The 17621-nt window shown below is 44.0% G+C and overlaps 1 protein-coding gene and 1 long non-coding RNA gene across 4 annotated transcripts; one reads left to right on the forward strand and one right to left on the reverse strand.

Annotated features, from left to right (window-relative positions):
• Positions 1 to 804: 804 nt before the first annotated feature.
• On the forward strand, positions 805 to 5104 carry LOC120706179. Of its 3 annotated transcripts, none has more exons than XR_005688216.1 (3): positions 810 to 972; positions 1084 to 1289; positions 2512 to 5104. It is a non-coding gene; the product is annotated as an uncharacterized LOC120706179 (long non-coding RNA). The 3 variants fall into 3 exon arrangements; XR_005688215.1 differs by having other exon boundaries at positions 813 to 972; positions 1062 to 1289; XR_005688217.1 differs by lacking the exon at positions 1084 to 1289 and having other exon boundaries at positions 805 to 972.
• A 6819-nt stretch (positions 5105 to 11923) lies between these two features.
• LOC120706180 (LEAF RUST 10 DISEASE-RESISTANCE LOCUS RECEPTOR-LIKE PROTEIN KINASE-like 2.4) lies at positions 11924 to 15687 on the reverse strand. Its single transcript, XM_039990762.1, has 3 exons — positions 15119 to 15687; positions 13371 to 13561; positions 11924 to 13261 (listed from the first exon to the last, which is right to left on the reverse strand). The coding sequence occupies exons 1-3, from the start codon at positions 15670 to 15672 to the stop codon at positions 12165 to 12167; spliced, it is 1842 nt and encodes a 613-aa protein (XP_039846696.1). The 5' UTR covers positions 15673 to 15687; the 3' UTR covers positions 11924 to 12164.
• Between the last annotated feature and the right edge of the window lie 1934 nt (positions 15688 to 17621).

The raw sequence follows: 17621 nt of genomic DNA on the forward strand, positions 1-17621 counted from the left end.
GTGCTTCTTTCAATTGTATACTGGTCAAACTCAAACAAGCCTAACACGACCGTCCTCACCACCAACCGTGGCGTCGTCATGGGCAGAGCCCCAGAAGGCGGCTCGGTCGTTGTCACGGGTCGGGATCGGGACGCAGCAAGCCCGTTTATTTGTAGTTCGTGTACACGTGGCCATGCAATGCATGCGGCAACGGCAAGGCACGGACCATGGCAGGACTGGACCATGTGTCAGTGGGCCTGTGGCACACGGGTGCACGCGACCAGTTGATAAAAAGGCGAAAGCTTCCTACTTTTGTTTCCACAAAACAACTGTTTTCTCAAGTTGTGTGTGAGCATCGCTTTTGTATCTTGGGTGAATTAGCTAAAAAAACAAAAAAAATCTCATCCAACAAAAATTTTATCTACCTCATCTTCTATCCTCATTTTCTATTCAGGGGTGTTGCTGGGCATCTTTGCCTAGCGCTGAGCGCTAGCCATTTCTTTTTGGATTTTGGAGAAACTGTTGGATTTCATTTCTTTTTCACTAGCTATTTCGTTTTACATAATAGCTATATCAGGATTTTAGCTATTCATAAATACAAAAGTTTTTGGAGATGGTTTTACATATGCAATCGATTTTGCAACATAAATGATTAGAAAAGCCCTGGACATGGAAAAGTAGATTTTTAATATAATGTTTCTAGAATGGTAATGACTCTGATACGGTCACTCGTATTTTATTCTAGTCGCACGGCCGCTCCCTCTTTTATCCTGGCTACGTCCAACGAAGAGCCAACTATCTGGCCGGTCCCACATATAAGGAATTGAATAGCCAGCGGCGGACCATTCATTTTATCTGCTCACCCTCTCTCAAGGGTTCTCTCTCCTCCGTCACTCCGTCAGGGGCATCTGCTTCAATCCCCCCACCACCGGCATGCACATCTAGTCTCCTGGAGGACATTTTTGGGGGTTCAAGTCCAGATCAGAGACCTAGGTGAGTGCTCCCCCCTTGCGCCGCATCCATTTCCCCCTCCCCCTCCTGGCCTCCTCGATTGATTTTTTTTGCGGTTTGTTCTGTTGGAGTTCTCTCTCTCTCTCTCTCTAGGGCTCCTTTCTTTCCCCACGCGTTCAGCTGTGATGCGGGAGGGGGCGACGCCGGGGAGCTCTCTCTCTCTCTCTAGGGCTCCTTTCTTTCCCCACGCGTTCAGCTGCGATGCTCGCATCCCCCTCGCCGGCAGCGTGCACTCCCGGATGCTGCCCCCCCCCCCCGCGCGGGGCGGTATAGGGATCGGCGGCGCAGATTAGGCCCAGGTGAGAGATCCTCGCTCCTTGGAACATCCATGTTTCCGCATCGATTTTGACTGCATTTTCGTGTTGGGTGGAGATCATCAGTTCGCATGTGGAATCTGGAGAGGGCACCCGCTGTGGTTGATTTAGACAGATCTGTTCATACGCACCCCCCCTCCCTCCCCCGTGCACCCCCAAATGCTCTGCATCGAGCTCGTCACATTGATTTCTGGGGGATTTTCGTGGTTTGTTCTGGTTTTTGGGGAGGTCAGGGGTTAGGGATTTCACGCTCGCGCACTAACCGCTGGGAATCGTAGCACACATCAATCCTCTGCATTGGGTGGGTGCAGATGCAGAGGATTTTTTTAGCATATACATGTTCATTGGGGTGTCAGGAACACACCCATGCTCACATCCTGTTGGTTTTTTCGCATCAATTAGCAGGGACTTTTACCGGTTTTTGTTTGCATTTTATTCACATTTTTATTCCACAATCCATGAGCGACTAGGGGGATTTTTTGTTGCTTCACTTAGTTTCAGTTCACAGAACAGTATACCTAGTTGCTAGATATTAGGATGTGTGGGTCAAGTATGTGCCTCCACGCTAATGAGCCAACAGTGCTTGATTTTCAGTGGCACTTCCTCTGACATTTAAACATGCTAGTGAACAAGCTAGTGAACTAATATATTTCAGTTACAAGTAGTTCTGCATTTCAGATCGATAGGTTCATCTAGTTGAACCAATGCAAGCAGCAGCGAAATACAGTATAGAGTAGGTAATTAAGGTCAAGAGCTAGCCCTTATAGTTGTCTACTGTATTCACCTATTCTAACATAAGGCCAGCTCACTTCCATAACATGCTTCACATGTAAACATGCAAACATGCTAATAAACTATAGTAATTCAGTTATTTTTTTAGTTCAGTTTAGTCCTGCATTTTTGGGTGGATAGGTTGATCTAGTTGACCAGCACAGGCAGTAGGACTTGTAAGGTATTTAAGATCAGGAGCTGGCCCTCATAGTTCAATTATTTTTTTCATTCACCCCATGTTTTTACTAATGATCAACACATAAGTCATCAGCATCCGCATTTGGATTTGGGCTAGTCTTCGATGTGGAGGAGAGGAACTTGAAGCATAGATTTTTCGATGGGTTCATGCCCTGCGCACCTAAAATCATTTGCATCAGATTCATCGACTAACTTTTGGGTGTGGGACACTCACGCTCACATCCAGTTGATTTTGCAGAGGTCTTGGCGTTCAGAGTGCGCCTGGCGGCGGCGCCAGTGTAGAAAGAACCCGTGCTGGGGTTCAGCTTCGCCGGGTGGCTGCAATCAGCTGAGTTGATCAAGGTGGATAGCAGCGGCTCGTCTTCTGGCTCTGACAAAGATATGAGCTGACTTGAAGAAGAAATTAAAGAGGGCACGAGTCTGTGCAATCAGCAGCTGTCTAGTGATTGCAGATTCAGACACTGGCACATCTGACATCTCTTGATTATTAATCTGCTCTTTGATCAACTAAAAACAGAGTAATGTGGTATATCAACCTCTCTTTTTTTTCTCTGCTTCTTGTTTTCTCAGTAGGCAACAATACATTTTAGTATATAGCATTTTACTTCATTAGGAAATAAAAATGAATAGGAACTTTAGAAATAAATATGGTTCTGCATTATCCAAAAATATAATTCATTAGGCATTAATATGGTTCTGATTAGGCAATAATATGGTTCTTAACCAGGCAAAATAGTTTACTTCATTGGGCAATGTTTAATTTAGAATTTAAGAATTCATTTTCATTGGTTGTTTAAAGTGCAAGGTAATATAAAACTATCAGCACTGGTATTTAACACAGAACCTAGTTCCTTAGCCTGACCACATGGGAGTTAATGCTATGTGCGCAGTCATCTTGAGAGTATATATTCAAAATTCATTAGGCTATAATATGGACTAATTTAGGCAGTTATGTGGTTTTTAATTAGGCAATAATATGGCACTGAAAAAGTAATATAGTTTACTTCATTAGGTAATGTTATTGGACATGTAATTTTTAGTATTTTGTATAGAGATTGCAGCATTCCCACTAGATCTAAAAGAAAAAACTATTGTTCTGTTTTTGAAGCATGATCTGAACTATTATCACAAAGAAATAGGAGCATTCCTACTAGAACCCATATGTTGCTCTTTTCATTAGACTTGTACTTCCTTTTTTCTGTATTGGATTGGGGGGTAGGGGTATCACACTCTTTGGCAAACATTCATGATAGCATGGATAAATTTAATTCACACTGTCATATTTTTATTTTTCAAGGGTGCTTCCTAATTTTTTTAAAAAAACTAAAATCTAGTTGTTAGACTATGCAGCCTTGTTTTCTTTTTCTATACACATTATGCAGCTAGCCTACTCGGCTCTTTTCCTCTTATTGTGGCAGTATTTGTGCTAGATCCTACAATTTTTTATGATACAAGCACCATTGGTTTTTTATTAGGTAATAATATATATAGAAATTAGGCAATAATATTATTTCAGATAGGCAACAATATGTGTTAAAATAAGTATTTTTTGATAGAAGGTTACATGCGGATTCTTAATGCCGCTAGTAACAGGAACAACAACAGTTCGTTTAATATGTATGTGCAATAGGATACTGAACTCATTTTAATTAGGTCTAGTAATAGCAACAACAACCGTTTGTTTAATTATTCATTAGGAAAAATATACTACTAAATTAGGCAACTTATGCTACATCAATAAGCAATTTATCCACTGTGGTTCAACACTTCTATATTCTGGTTCTAGTAGTCTTTTCATATGTCGCTGAATTTTGCTATTTTAGTGTACAGATTAATTTCTAAAAAAAAGTCAGTTTGTATTTGCTTTGCAAAATGGTGCGGCTGCTGCGACGCGAGGCAGCTCGTGCATCCACATGCAGTATGCCCTGAAAACCAAATCTGTTCCTATCATTCCTAATATTTTCATGCATTTTCATGTTGGTCTTTAGCAGAAGGCAAATTTATATATTTCGTTAGGCAATAATACTTGTTAGCAGAGGCAAATTCATGCATCTGATTAGACAACTTTAATTTATTATACTTTTTTACATCTAAAGCATTTTACCCTGTTATGCTATTATGTGATTTCTGAATTAGGCAATAATTATTTCAGCAGAAGGCAAATTCATGTATTACATTAGGCAACTTCATTGAATAATCCATTATTTTTGCCTGCTTGTTTGTTTTAAATTGCTCCTGAGTTTATTATAATATGCCTACAAGCAAGAATGCTTATTGTTGTAAAGTATCATCAAAACATATAGTTGAGCAAAATGTTATGTTCATTCATCATGGGAGTTTATCTATGCTAATACACCACTTTTAACTGTTCTCTATCCTGATACTATGAAATAATATGATTCATGATAGGCAAAATAGTGTACTTCATTAGGTAATCTTTTATCGAGCATTTCATAATTTTTCTTTTATTGGCAGCCTTGAGTAATATGTTACATACAACTACTAGTATCTCTGCAGTTGACAAAATGAGGATAAGATGCAGCTTCATGGGTGAACAAGAACTGAAATAACGCTATACTTAGCTGCCAGTGTGTTTTGGAGGGTAGCATCCTCTAGATTGATGCCTAATTGGTCCCAAATTCCGTTCTGAATCCACAATGTTTTAGTTTCACTACAATGATTCAAAAACATGTATGGTTTTTGGGCTCTACATGCCCTTCCTCATCACCTAGTAATGCATCATCAGCGCGACACTATACATTCATAAGAGAAATGTAACAATTTTGAGGTTTGGCAAATCAATATATTATCTGTGCAATTTTTGTTGCTTCCTTTAGTGTTCAGTATGTGTGCCATCATTTTCTTCCAGCAAGCAGCGATATCCAGGAACATGCACTTTTATTTTATTAACAAAGAAGAGGTGTCATTTCATATTAGTAGAGCTTGCATATTTAAGATCAGAAAAAAATGTGTAGGCCATCTGCAAGCATGTGCACCGTCTAGTGCAACTTTATGCGTGGGCAAAAATATAGCGCCAATAGCTTTTTGCTAAAAGAGGAAAGTTGCCTTATGGTGGACTGCAGCAATTCCAAAAATAGGGTGGCCGTACGGCCGGCCATAAATTAGCCAAGTCCTTCTAGAATTGCACTCAGTAGGGTTTGCATGCCGGAAGAGATAACAATTTTTTATTTATTAATATTTCCTTCCCCCAAATAACAGGGTACAATACAGGTAGCCTATTTGGATGCTGTTGTTTTTCTAATAAAGAAAATCATGGTATAAAAACACAAGATGCGTGCAAAATCATGGTTTCAAAAAAGAGGGTTTTATAGAACTGCTAAAGTACTACTATGCAAAACTGCAATATATATAATTCTCTAACATGCAAATACACCAAAACCTTGTATGTAAACATGGCCTAGCCGCCTAGGATTTTCTTAGCAGGTACTGTAATTTTGTTCTTCGGCTCCTTTATCTGGCATGCATCCACTCACACACTAGTGGAAGGAAGCGAAGTGGGCCCTTCAAACCATCATAGCTGCAAATTGGGCCTCTTTCAAGCCATAGCCTTACCGCATACCAAACAGAGTCTAGAGTGGAGGGCATAAAATATGTAGTCTGCGAATAAATGAAGTTAAAATTCCAAGATAGTATAACAGCTATGCTACGTAATTTTGTGAACTTCACTCATATCGAAATTGATAAATGAGAAATAAAGGAAATAGAAAAAGGCCAAAAATGCAAACTGAAGCCAGAATGGGGCTCGTATCTATCTTTTGGAAGATAGATAAGACATTCATCTTTAAAGCCCACCTTGACCCAATTATCTGCTGCAAACGTATTCAACATTTTAGTAGAATTAACTCAACATTTTGTTAAACATATTCAACATTTGGCTTTCAAAATGTTAAAACTGTAAAAGATAAATATTGAAATTGGCAACATAAAATGTTGAAATATTGATATGAAAATATTGAAAATTTCTTTTCTAGCGACCTCAGCTTTTCTTCTCCGACAGTGGCGTGCAGCGCGCGGCTCGGCGGCGGCGGCAGCAGCGCAGCACGCAACGGCGGAGGCAGTGCTGCGCAGAAGCAATGCTCTACGGCGGAAGCAGCATTGCGCAGCAGCAGCAGCGCTGCAGTGCAGCAACCGTAGCGTGCAGGAGCGCGGCAGGCCGGCGGGTGGGGCGGCGGCGCATGGTGAGGAAGCTGGTTGGAGGCGGAAGAAGATTAGGATTGAGGATATTTAACAAATGAGATGATTTGCATGAATCTCAAACACTGAGGGTAGGGAAGAAAAAATCTTTCGGAAAATATATAGGATTTCCGAGCCAGAATATAGCTCGAATATTAAAATGTCTTGGCCCAGAAGGGCCCAGGAGTATCTTGACTGGGCCGTTCTTTAATGATTTCAGCATCCGGGCTATGACTACATATTGGCTCTTGCGGACGGAACGGTATTTATCTGCGTAAATTTGTATGATGCAAACCTCTCATAAACTGCAGACTAAGTTCGTTATCGAAAAGAAAACTTCAGACTAAGTTTCAGTGCTTTTACAGCCTACTTCGTTCCAATCAATTTTCAGTTTCACGCCAGTGACTGGTGCGTGATGACCTAAGAGAGATGATCAGTAGTGGTGAATCCATGGAGACATGAATGTGAATCCATAGTGTGTGGGTGCTGATTCAGTGTTTTCTCGAGTGTGTGTTTGTTGATGTGGACGGGTGATGTGTCAAGCCGTCGTAAATACAGTAAAAAAGGAAGAAAACGTAACTAAAACTGACAGTTTTAAAACTTGCTTTATTTATACTTTTACATATGCTGGCCTGGGAGAACGCCGTCATGAAGTACATTTAAAAGGAAGACACACAATTAAAACTAGGCAGTTCTTAAAACTTGCTTTATTTACTGTTACATATAGAGACAGTTTCTTCCACGCTTTGCTAACTATTTGTGCAATATTTTGAGTAGTGATGTGCAGGATATAATTTATGAAATATGTGGATAGATGCACATCTTATTTGGGAAATACTTGAAGACCTATATGGATCACTCAAATGCATTGATCAAGAGCAAGTTGAAAATAAGTCACCTGAGGTGTGCTTAACATCAGAAACTCGGACAGATCCTCAGATGACTTCACTCAAAAATCTAGTTGCAGGCCTCGTTTGGTTTTTTAAGTAGTCACATCAAATATTTGGATGTCAATTCGAATGTTTGAATGACAACTTAATATAAAGCTAATTGCATAAGTTGTAATTAGGGCTCTAGACAAATCTATCAAGTATAATTAATGTATGATTAGCAGATGGTTATTGTAGCAATTAATGGTCAAATTATGGACTAATTAGGCTTAATTGATTCGTCTCGTGATTAAATCACGACTTATGAAATTAGTTTTGTAATAAGCCTATATTTAGTAGTTGTAATTGGTGTTTAAACATGCGATGTGACGGAAAGCCTTACCTCATCACGAAAGTTATATCACAAGGTCCAAGGCGCTGGATATCACGTAAGACAGCATCACCCCGCCGATGCGGAACAAGCAAGGATAGTCAGTCGTGGCTGCGGAGATGATGCCGACAACCATCACCGCAGTCGCGACAGCTTTTGGAATCTGATCCCTAACCCAAGTGAGCCACCTCGCGGCCGACAGACCGGTGGCCCTAGCACAGGCGTACACAGGTACCAGAATGGCGAGCAGTAGCATCGCTCCAACCACGGTCCCAATGGCCAAGCCCACTTCAGGCATGCGCCAAGCAGGAGTCACCATTGTAGATCACTTCAGACATACAATCAGGGGCGGATCCAGCACTGGGTTTAGGGGGGCTCCTGCCCTCTAGACCCCAAAAAACAATGGAGCACCCCTTTGAACCCTCACTCTATTTTTTAGAAGAAAGGAGGAGGAAAAAGGAGAAGAAGAAGAAAGGGAGGTAAAGGACGAAGAAATCAACCCCTCCTTTAATCATTCCTGGATCCGCCACTGTGTATAATGTGCGCAGTGGTGCTTGCTGTAAGCTTATTGGGTCAGTGGTAGTACCGATGGCTTCTAAGAAATCGACTACACCACTCCCCTCTTTTTATAAACAATCAGTGTGCGCTTATTGGGTCAACACGGATCCTAGCCTAGTTTGCTGTCACTATCGCAACGAGATATTGATTCTCTTCGATGGCATGTTCCACTGTCAAATTGCTAGTTCTAGCAACTCTCAATATGATTGCTTATTTAGTTTGGAAATTTTCACTATAGTCGTAAGAAGAGATACTCATCCCTCCTTTTTGAAGAAAGAGTAAAATGCATCAGAGGTCCATCAACTTTTAGGAGTGTGTCACTTAGGTCCAACAACTTCAAAATTACACTTCTAGGTTCATAAACTTGTAATTTGTGTCACTTAGATCCATGAACTCTGAAAATTCATTCCTAGGTCCATAAACTTGTAATTTGTGTCACCTTGGTCCATACCCCTCCACCTAACTTTCATGCATTGATATCGCACTAACATGAATCTACACGGTTCCCAGACATTGCTGGAGTTTCGTCATAGTGGTGAAATTTGAGCTCCAGTTTCAAATCAAGTGCATAGGGAGGGGAGTGGGGGATGAAAGATTTGTTTTGGAGGTTATCGACATGTATTGGGATTCAAAGATGGCTTCCAGACTGCCATTGGTGAGTTCTGGACCTTATATTCAGATATAATCCCGTAATATGGGTGGAGAGTAGGGCGTGATTGCTTTGGAAAGATGGAGGAGGTTATAGAGGGACTCAACAATATGTGTACCGTGGTAGGGGATATTATATCCTCTGTAGCGTGGGTGGCCGGATATGGTAGTGCACGTTGTTGTGGCGAAAAATCTTGTGACGATGTTAAACTTGGGTCAACCCAGAGTGGTTCTCGGTGAGGGGTTGAAAGATATTCATGGACAGCTATATCGGGGCGACTTTTAAGGGTCTATAGCCACACGATTGCTCATGGATGAAGTTCATAAATCTAAAAAAAATTGCAATTTCGGAGTTTATAAATTTAAGTGACACAAATTACAAGTTTATGGATCTAAAAATGCACTTTCATAGTTTATGGACCTAAGTGACATGAATTATAAGTTGATGGATCTAAAAATACACTTTTGAAGTTCGTGAACCTAAATGACACACCCTTACAAATTGGTGAACGTGCATTTTACTCTGGAAGAAAAATACTCATAGAGTGGTCACATTGGCTATTCCGAGCACGTCCAACAGTGCACATGAAAAGAAAGAGTGGGAGCTCCACCCGAAGAGAGGACTTTTTCCCCCTTCTTTTACCTTCTACCTTCTCTGCTCGCACTCTCTGGTGTGGGTTTGTTTTTCTACTACTACTTTCCTACTACACTATCTACCACCTCCTTTATTGCATCACAAACGAGATATTGATTCCTCATTCCTATCTATATGGTTGGTTATTTTGCAATGGTCATATTTTGCAATGGTCACTATCAGAGATACCCGTTCACTACTAAAAAACAATTAACCGAAGCGGGCATAAACGATTAACCGAGATGTTTTCCACAAAAGCCTCGGACTCATCGTCACGGTTAATGTGATATTAACCGAGACGGTTTGCTGCCCGCCTCGATTAATCGAATAAAAAAATAAAAAAACAAAAGCCCGCCGAGCCCATCTGCCGCCGCCGCTACTGCACGGGCTATCACGCCACGCGCCGCTCAACCTCGCAAAAGCCGCCGCCGCCGGGGAGGTGCACTGCTTCCGCCGCGGCGTCGTCGGCCTGCGCGCGCACCGGGAGCTCGTGATAGAGCAGAAGCGCAGCCTGGACGGCCTCGGGATGCCGGACTTCACAAATCACACTGTTCCTCCGGAACGCGCCCATGCGCCCCGGCGGCGGCACGGGAAGGAAGCCCCGGCCCGCCTGCTCATCATCTCCCGCCGTGGTACCCGGCTGCTCCTGAACACTGAAGCCGTGGCCAACGACATCGCGCAGGTGGGGCAGCCGGGCAGCTGATCAGCATGATGTTCCTGCCGCGCTGGTAGGTGTGCACGGCGCGGGCTTGACCGGCATGATGTTCCTGCCGCAGGGAGCGGCGATGGTGCAGATCGATCGTGCCGTGGGACGAGCACAGGTGGCTTGCACGGATGGACTTTTTGGTTACTCCCAAATGAACGTAGAAAATCTTTAAACTTGGAGATATCTAAGGGGTTCTGGAGCATTTTAAGACATCTCAATCAATTTTAGATAGGTTCTCAGTTCTCACACATCAAAGGCTAGGACGAGTGGCGCCTCGGATCCAATTTTTTCGTATCCCTAATAATTGTTTGCTTGTAGTTATCCTTATAATTTTTTAATAAATAAGATTTAAATAGATTATAAATATATATGTTATATTTTAAAAAAATTGGTACTTGTTTCATATTTTTTGGAAATGAAAGGAGAAATATGAGAGAAAAAGAGAGAAAAAAAGTGAAGAAATGAGTGGAGATAGGGAGGAAGAACCAAGCCCCCCCAAGTTGAAAATCTGCGTCCGCCACTGCTGGCCGCCCTCACGCCAGCCTCCAACGGGCCCGCCGCAGCCTCCGCTCGCCAGCCCGGGCCGCCTTGCGTTGGCCTCCGATGCGCCGGTCTCCGATGGCATGAGGCCACGGGGGAGGAGGCGTCGGCAGAGGGAGGAAGTGCCGGCAGGGAGGCCTGGCGGAGGGAGGAGAAGCGCCGACGCGGGAGGCCCGGCGGAGGAGGACACGTGGCGCGAGGTCCAAGGAGCGCAGGAGGGTGAGGCCGAGAGCGTGATGGCTAGCATGCGGCGCTAGCAAAAAATGCCAAGGGGGCAGGTGAAGGATGGCGAGCGCGGATATATAGTGAGGAGGATGTCATTGCTGTTGGATAGAGTTTTTTCTCCTTTTCTATTTTTAGCCACCGGAGGCAGAATATAAAAGCTGTTGGAGATGCTCTCGTACAAACATTTCATAATCTAGCTAGATCACAAGAATGTCATAGTAGCCAAGTCATAGAAAAAAATCCACCCGCAATGACCGACGACTACCTCACAATCGCAAGGTTATGTTTTGGAATGAGACGTCTTGCCCCATAGTTGAGGGCATTGGCATCACTGGTCAGTCAAAGCGATATGCCGTGCGGCTGCATCTGAATAGTAGCTTTCACATATGCCGTGACCGCTGGGTTAAATACTAACTTTCATTCCACCTGCCGCCGGGAAGCCGCAGCAACGCGTGCCTGGTGTTCGATCAGGAAAAGAACTGCTGCAATAATAGGGATGGTGCCAACTGCCAAGACTTGCGAACCCACCACTGAGTCGGTGTTCCTCATCCAATGTACCTAGACGCTTATAGCTACATCTTCGAGAGTAGCTCGAGCGCTGTGTCTGTGTGTTCAATTGCAGTAAAAATATCATCCCAATCCATTCGCTCACATTTCAGAACTTGCATTGCGTGACCTGATCAACAAGTCCTCATTGTTAACGGAGGCATTTCGACTGCGCATCCTGAATTCCTTACCCATGTAAAGGAGAGAGGAGTAGTACACACGTATATGCAAGGGTACAGAAATCATGTCAACAAGTGTTAGGAATCTAGTGAAATGCTAAATTGGACATTTGGAACTCAAATCTGGTAACTCTTGCCACAGGAGGATAATACAGTGGAATGATAAAACATTAAATGGCAGTACGTGATGCTAATAAGCATCAATATTTCTGCATTATATTAAGCATAGCTGCCAAATACTCATGAGGCAAGAGAGAACAACTTGTGCCCTCAGAGATCTTTTTAGGAAACTACACAATCCTGTCTAACACACTGACAACCCTGAGCTTAGTATGACAAGCTACAAACGGACAAACATATGTCTTCATACATGCATTTGAGACACGCAGGAACAAAGTATTTCACTCATCCTCCTCCTCAATCACGTTCAGTTCGGAGGACAGAGAGTACGGAGCCACTTCAGGAAGCATCTCCTCGTCACAGAAGAACGGCCTCGGGGGCATTTGCAGAGCGCCTGCATCCCCTTCAAGCATCTCTATGACCTCGCTCATGGTCGGCCGATCAGAAGGCTTCATCTGGATGCACCAGAGCCCAACGACGCACAGCTTCTTCTCCAGCTCGTGCATGTTGACATCTTCACTGATCTCCCCAACCTGCTCCCCAGTCAGCTGGCCATACACCAGCGATGGGTAGTACGCCTGGCTGGAGCTCCCGGCATGCGGGTCAGCGTTCCTGCGCCCTCCGTCCATCTCCAGCAGCAGCATCCCGAAGCTGTACACGTCGGACTTGCTGGATATGGCGCCGAAGCTCCGTGACACCATCTCCGGAGCTATGTAGCCGATCGTTCCCCTCATAGCGCTCAGCGGCACGAAGCTGTTATCCTTTGGGAACAGCTTGGCGAGCCCAAAATCAGCAACTTTTGGGACGAAGTTACTGTCGAGAAGGATGTTGTGTGGCTTGATGTCGAAGTGTACGATCTGCATGTCACACCCCTGATGCATGTAGTTGATGCCTCTAGCAATGCCCAGGGCAATCTCGTTGAGCTTGTCCCACGAGAAGCTCTTCTCCGACGAGAAGATGTACTTGTCGAGAGACCCACGGGGCATGAACTCGTAGATGAGTGCCCTGACCGTTTCCTCGGAGCAGAACCCGACGAGGCGCACCACATTGACATGGTGGATCTTGCCAATGGTGGCGACCTCGCTGATGAACTCTTCTCCGTTGCAGCTGGAGTTGCTCAGCATCTTGACAGCAATGGGAACACCGCCTGGCAGCAGCACACCCTTGTATACAGAGCCATAGCCTCCTTGGCCGAGCTTCTCTCTGAAATGGCCTGTGATCGCAATGATGTCTGCGTAGGCGTATCTCGTTGTTACAAGCATTATTTGCTGCATCCGTAGAAACCTCTCGACTGCATTGATGGTTATTCTTGATTTCCAGTATCTATGGGCAAGGAAGGCAAACACCGCCAGAGGCACCAATATGTACCTGCAAAAAACTGCACAGAAACCAAGGTTGTGCATACGAAAAAAGGAATGCTTTAGGGAGGATGTGTTGATACAATACTGATGCAGCTTAGATGATGTATGAAGATATGAAGTGAGTACCATGAATTAGCTTGAGACCCAACATAACAAACAGTAATGTTTGAATGATGACGAGGCGGAGAAAATTTGTCACGCCAATGGCTGGCATAAATTGCTCATCAGTAACGCACGACCAGAAATTTGTGTCAGTTGCAAGAATGTCCCAAATCTGATACTCGGTGCTCTCGTTATGGAAATAATAACGGAAGTCACTGCAATACCAAGCCATAGCATAGAGAGGAATTACATGGGGAACCAAATAACGCCTTGAAACGAACATGGCACTATTTATGCCATTTCGAGTGATTTTGGTGATCGTATGACAACGCAATCAATGAGACTAATAGTTTTATTAAGTGAACATTTTTAGATCCCAGGGATGAAGTACAAAGAGAAGATAGGTAAAGCTAGGCCCGAAGGGCCGCCCCTCGCGGGTCTCAGGGCAGCGCCCTGAAAGCTCTTCGGATCAGGAGCACCGGAAGAACCGATGCCTAAGCATCGGTGCATCCGACGCTTGTCGGAAGAACCGACACTATGGTGTTTGGTGCAGATGGGAATCGAAGCCAAGTCAGCCTATAGGCACCGGTTGAACCGACGGTACAAGAAAGAGCATCGGTGCATTGGGCGTACTATGTACCAGAGACGATGTCAAGTGCCCAGGAGAAGTTTCTTCAGCACCGGTTCAACCGACGGTGCATCGGAGCATTGCGTCGGTGCATTGACGTCAACAGAAGAGAAGAAGGCTGTTTGAGTGCTGTGAGTGACCGGTTTAACCGACGGCAAAGCATCGGTTCAACCGGTGGTCACTGTGTCAGTTGGCAGGAGCTCAACGGCTACTTCGTGCCTTAGAGTGACCGGATGAACCGACGCTACCCATGCCAAAGGCATCGGTTCATCCGATGATACGCAGTTTTCTGCTGACCGTTGGAGCAACGGCTATAAGACTTGGTGGCCTATATATATGCCTCACCCCGGCCATTTTAAGTTTGCTGGAGTTGCTGGACATCCCACACACATACAAGAACATCTCCAAGCCATCCAAGAGCATAAAGATCATATCCTTAGCCCTTTGCACACTTTGTGAGTGTTGTGTAAAGGATAGCTCTTAGTGAGTGAGTTTGCAAGGCTTAGAGCCTTTGTGATGTGGTTCTTTAGTGAAACAAAACAAGAGCTTGGTGCGCCGGCCCCTTGGAGTCTTGAAGACTCGCCAGCAACGTCGTGTGACCCTCCGACTTGGTGTGGAGCGGCAACGACACTTTGTGTGGGGGACGTGGAGACCCCCATCCTTTGTGGAGAAGCTCCTTAGTGGAACCCGGGGCCAAGGTGACCGTGATTGCGTTCACGGAAGAGACTTGGTGGCCGAGTAGCAATACTCTTAGTGAGTGCTACAACAACGTGGATGTAGGTGTGTCTTTGTGGCTAACCGAACAACGGGATAAACACCCGCGTCAAGAGTTTGCTATCTCCTATCCCGCTCCCTTAAGCTTCCGCATTTCATATTAGTACTTTTTATGCCTTTACTTTTATAGAATAGTTTCTTGATATGAAAGGCTATATGGTGCTAAATTCTTTTGGGATAGGGGTTTTCACACTAAAACAACCTAGTTGCACATCTAGAATAGATTGTTTTAGTTAAATTTTGTGCAATCTAGTTGGAGCTATAGGTCAAGGTTTTTAGATTGCCTAATTCACCCCCTCCCCCTCTTAGGCTAAGAGCACCCGATCACTTTCATGCCTTCACCCTTCGCATATAATGATCAAATACTCACCTCTTCAACTCTGCGAGGCACTCTCTGATGATGTCCCTACTAGCCATAAAAGGAAATTCAAGGGCAAATCCTTTCCCCATGAGCTTAACAACATCTGGATAGCTTGCATTCTCAGGCACCGTCGCGCCTGGACCACCCAAAGGAGTCATAGCCAAGAAACTGCATGAGGGCGCAAAATACTGAGCTTCGACAACGAAGTTGTATACGCCAGACCATATTGACATGTAGATGAAAGAATCTACTGTGCTCAGGCATTTGACCGGCTGGGAATAATAATCGTACTTTATTTCCTGCGAACAATTCATAAAGAGAGCCACAGGCCAACCAGGGTCCTGATTAATGCTGCGAAGTGAGTTGTCATGGTAGTGATAATAATAAGGTCCGTAATCCCACGGCGGAAGGGGGCAACTGTTTTGCATGTTCAAGTTGGCATCAACAACCCAGAAGTAAGAGCCAGTATAGTTGATGCTAAGCACGTTGTATGTTCCACTGCCGATGCGGATCGTAGCTGGTCTCCGTGCAAACCAGCTCGTGCGATTGAACACCACACCCATGTGGATCACCTTGCCGACGGAAGGGATGTGATACGTTGCTAAAACCACCGCAGGAGAATTGGAGAAAGGAGGGCAAACAACATGATGCCGCCCCCCTACATCTGCAACAAGAACCGCGAACACAGATAACAAGGTTAAGGCTCGCACGGAAGTAGCAGTAGAGCGATGAGATGCCGCAGACATCGCCATGGCGGAAGCTAGGCTCGCGCTACACAGAACGGCAAACCAACGAATGGGGCAAAGATGAGTGAGTAGCTACCAAAGTCACCACTCAAGGGTTAGCAGCAGGAGCAATCAATCACTATTTAAAACTGCATATACACTGGCACTACATGATTGTGATGCCACTAACTTTTGAATTGGTAGTCTTTCTTTTCCGTTTCTCTTCTTTGGTCCGCATGGGCCCCTTTGACGATGCCATGCCACTGACTTTTGATGTAGACATTTACATGCATACATGTACACTCTCCCTTATATAAGCACATCTATGTAACTGAACTGGCAAATCTTAAAATTGACAAGTTGGCATATACGCCTCACCGTGAGCGGGCACGCCGTCTACTACTACTCCCTCCTTCCCTGTTTATAAGGCATACACGTATATCAAGATTCAAACCTTGTCATCTTTGACCAATAATTTGACTATTAAATTTTTATTTTTATAATGCAAATTTCGTATGATTGGATTCATAATCAAATATATTTTACAATGATTATAAGTTTATAATCAAAAGTGATATAATATATGATAAATAAATGGTCAAAGTGTTGTTTAGAAGACCGTGTCATGTTCCATCATGCCTTATAAACGGGGAAGGAGGGAGTACAAGAATAGTTTTGGGGCCCTTTAGTAATAATAATTAAATAAATAAATAATATATGAACAAATAGTATCATAAAATATTAATATTGAGCAATCTATATATTACCTCAAAAGTTTCTTCTAACATTTTTAGATGTGAAATCGGTGATGATAGTATCAATATCGATTTTCATCAAATAATTTCTTCTCGATACATAAAATTGCCAAACTATTTAACTTTTCTTGAGACATTGTGGACCTCATATAATTCCTCAATAGGTTTAACTTTAAAAATGTTTTTTCAGCTGATGCTACAGTGATTGGCACAATAAATAAGATCCGATAAGCAATAGAAACATGAACAAGTTATAGAATTAAAGATAAAATAAGTTAGTTATTATGAATACGCTACGCGGTAAATTAAAAAAAACAAGACACGATCGATCTAGGAGAGAGACGGTTCTGGAATTAGGAATTAAACTAACATGAATAGATTGTAGATGAATATGACTTGTCTGCCGGCTTGCCGCTTGGGCTTGCTGCGTGCCTGCGTGCACCAGCAGACAAGCAGTTCAGCCTCAGCACATGGGTGATCAGACTTGGTCAGGCTTCCCATCGAGCCTTGAGCGCTGCGTCTTGCCTGCGGCCTGCCGTCGCCCGTCGGTGCGGAACTGCGGAAGCAGGCGCGGAAACTGGAAAGACAGACGCGTCGCGATTTGCATTCTCGATGCACGGCACGTGAGCGGGGAAAAGGAAACTGGCGATTGGAATTATAGAGTAATTGCACTAGCCTAATACGTACACTACATGTATACCTAGGGTGGGGGCCCCTTGGCATCGGGGGCCCGGGGCGGCCGCCCCGCTCGCCCCCCTCCAAGGCCGGGCCTGCAACCGTACCGAGTCAATACACTCGAACCCGGATGTGCAAGTTACACCACAAGAAATTTTACCAGCTAAACTACCTTCAATCTGCCTGTTCTGTAAGTTTTACTCCTTAATGGGAAATAACACACCTGGTGTATTCTAAAAAAAATGCATCCTTAGTAGCATGATAAAAAAGTGCATCCTTAGTGGCATGATATGAATTTTCCATAGGCTACAGAACCAGAGCGGGCATCAGGCCACCAACAAAGAAGATACAAAAGAA

This window comes from Panicum virgatum, chromosome 5K (genome assembly GCF_016808335.1).
Source record: "Panicum virgatum strain AP13 chromosome 5K, P.virgatum_v5, whole genome shotgun sequence".
In the NCBI taxonomy this organism is placed as follows: domain Eukaryota; kingdom Viridiplantae; phylum Streptophyta; class Magnoliopsida; order Poales; family Poaceae; genus Panicum; species Panicum virgatum.

Excerpts from the sequence above, each read along its gene's own strand:
- LOC120706180 (XM_039990762.1), bottom strand. The coding sequence starts at position 15,672 with ATGGGTGTGGTGTTCAATCGCACGAGCTGGTTTGCACGGAGACCAGCT. Across the intron at positions 13,562-15,118 it reads TGCCTCGCAGAGTTGAAGAG|TGACTTCCGTTATTATTTCC; the intron begins GTGAGTATTTGA and ends TTGGTATTGCAG. Across the intron at positions 13,262-13,370 it reads GGGTCTCAAGCTAATTCATG|TTTTTTGCAGGTACATATTG; the intron begins GTACTCACTTCA and ends GTTTCTGTGCAG.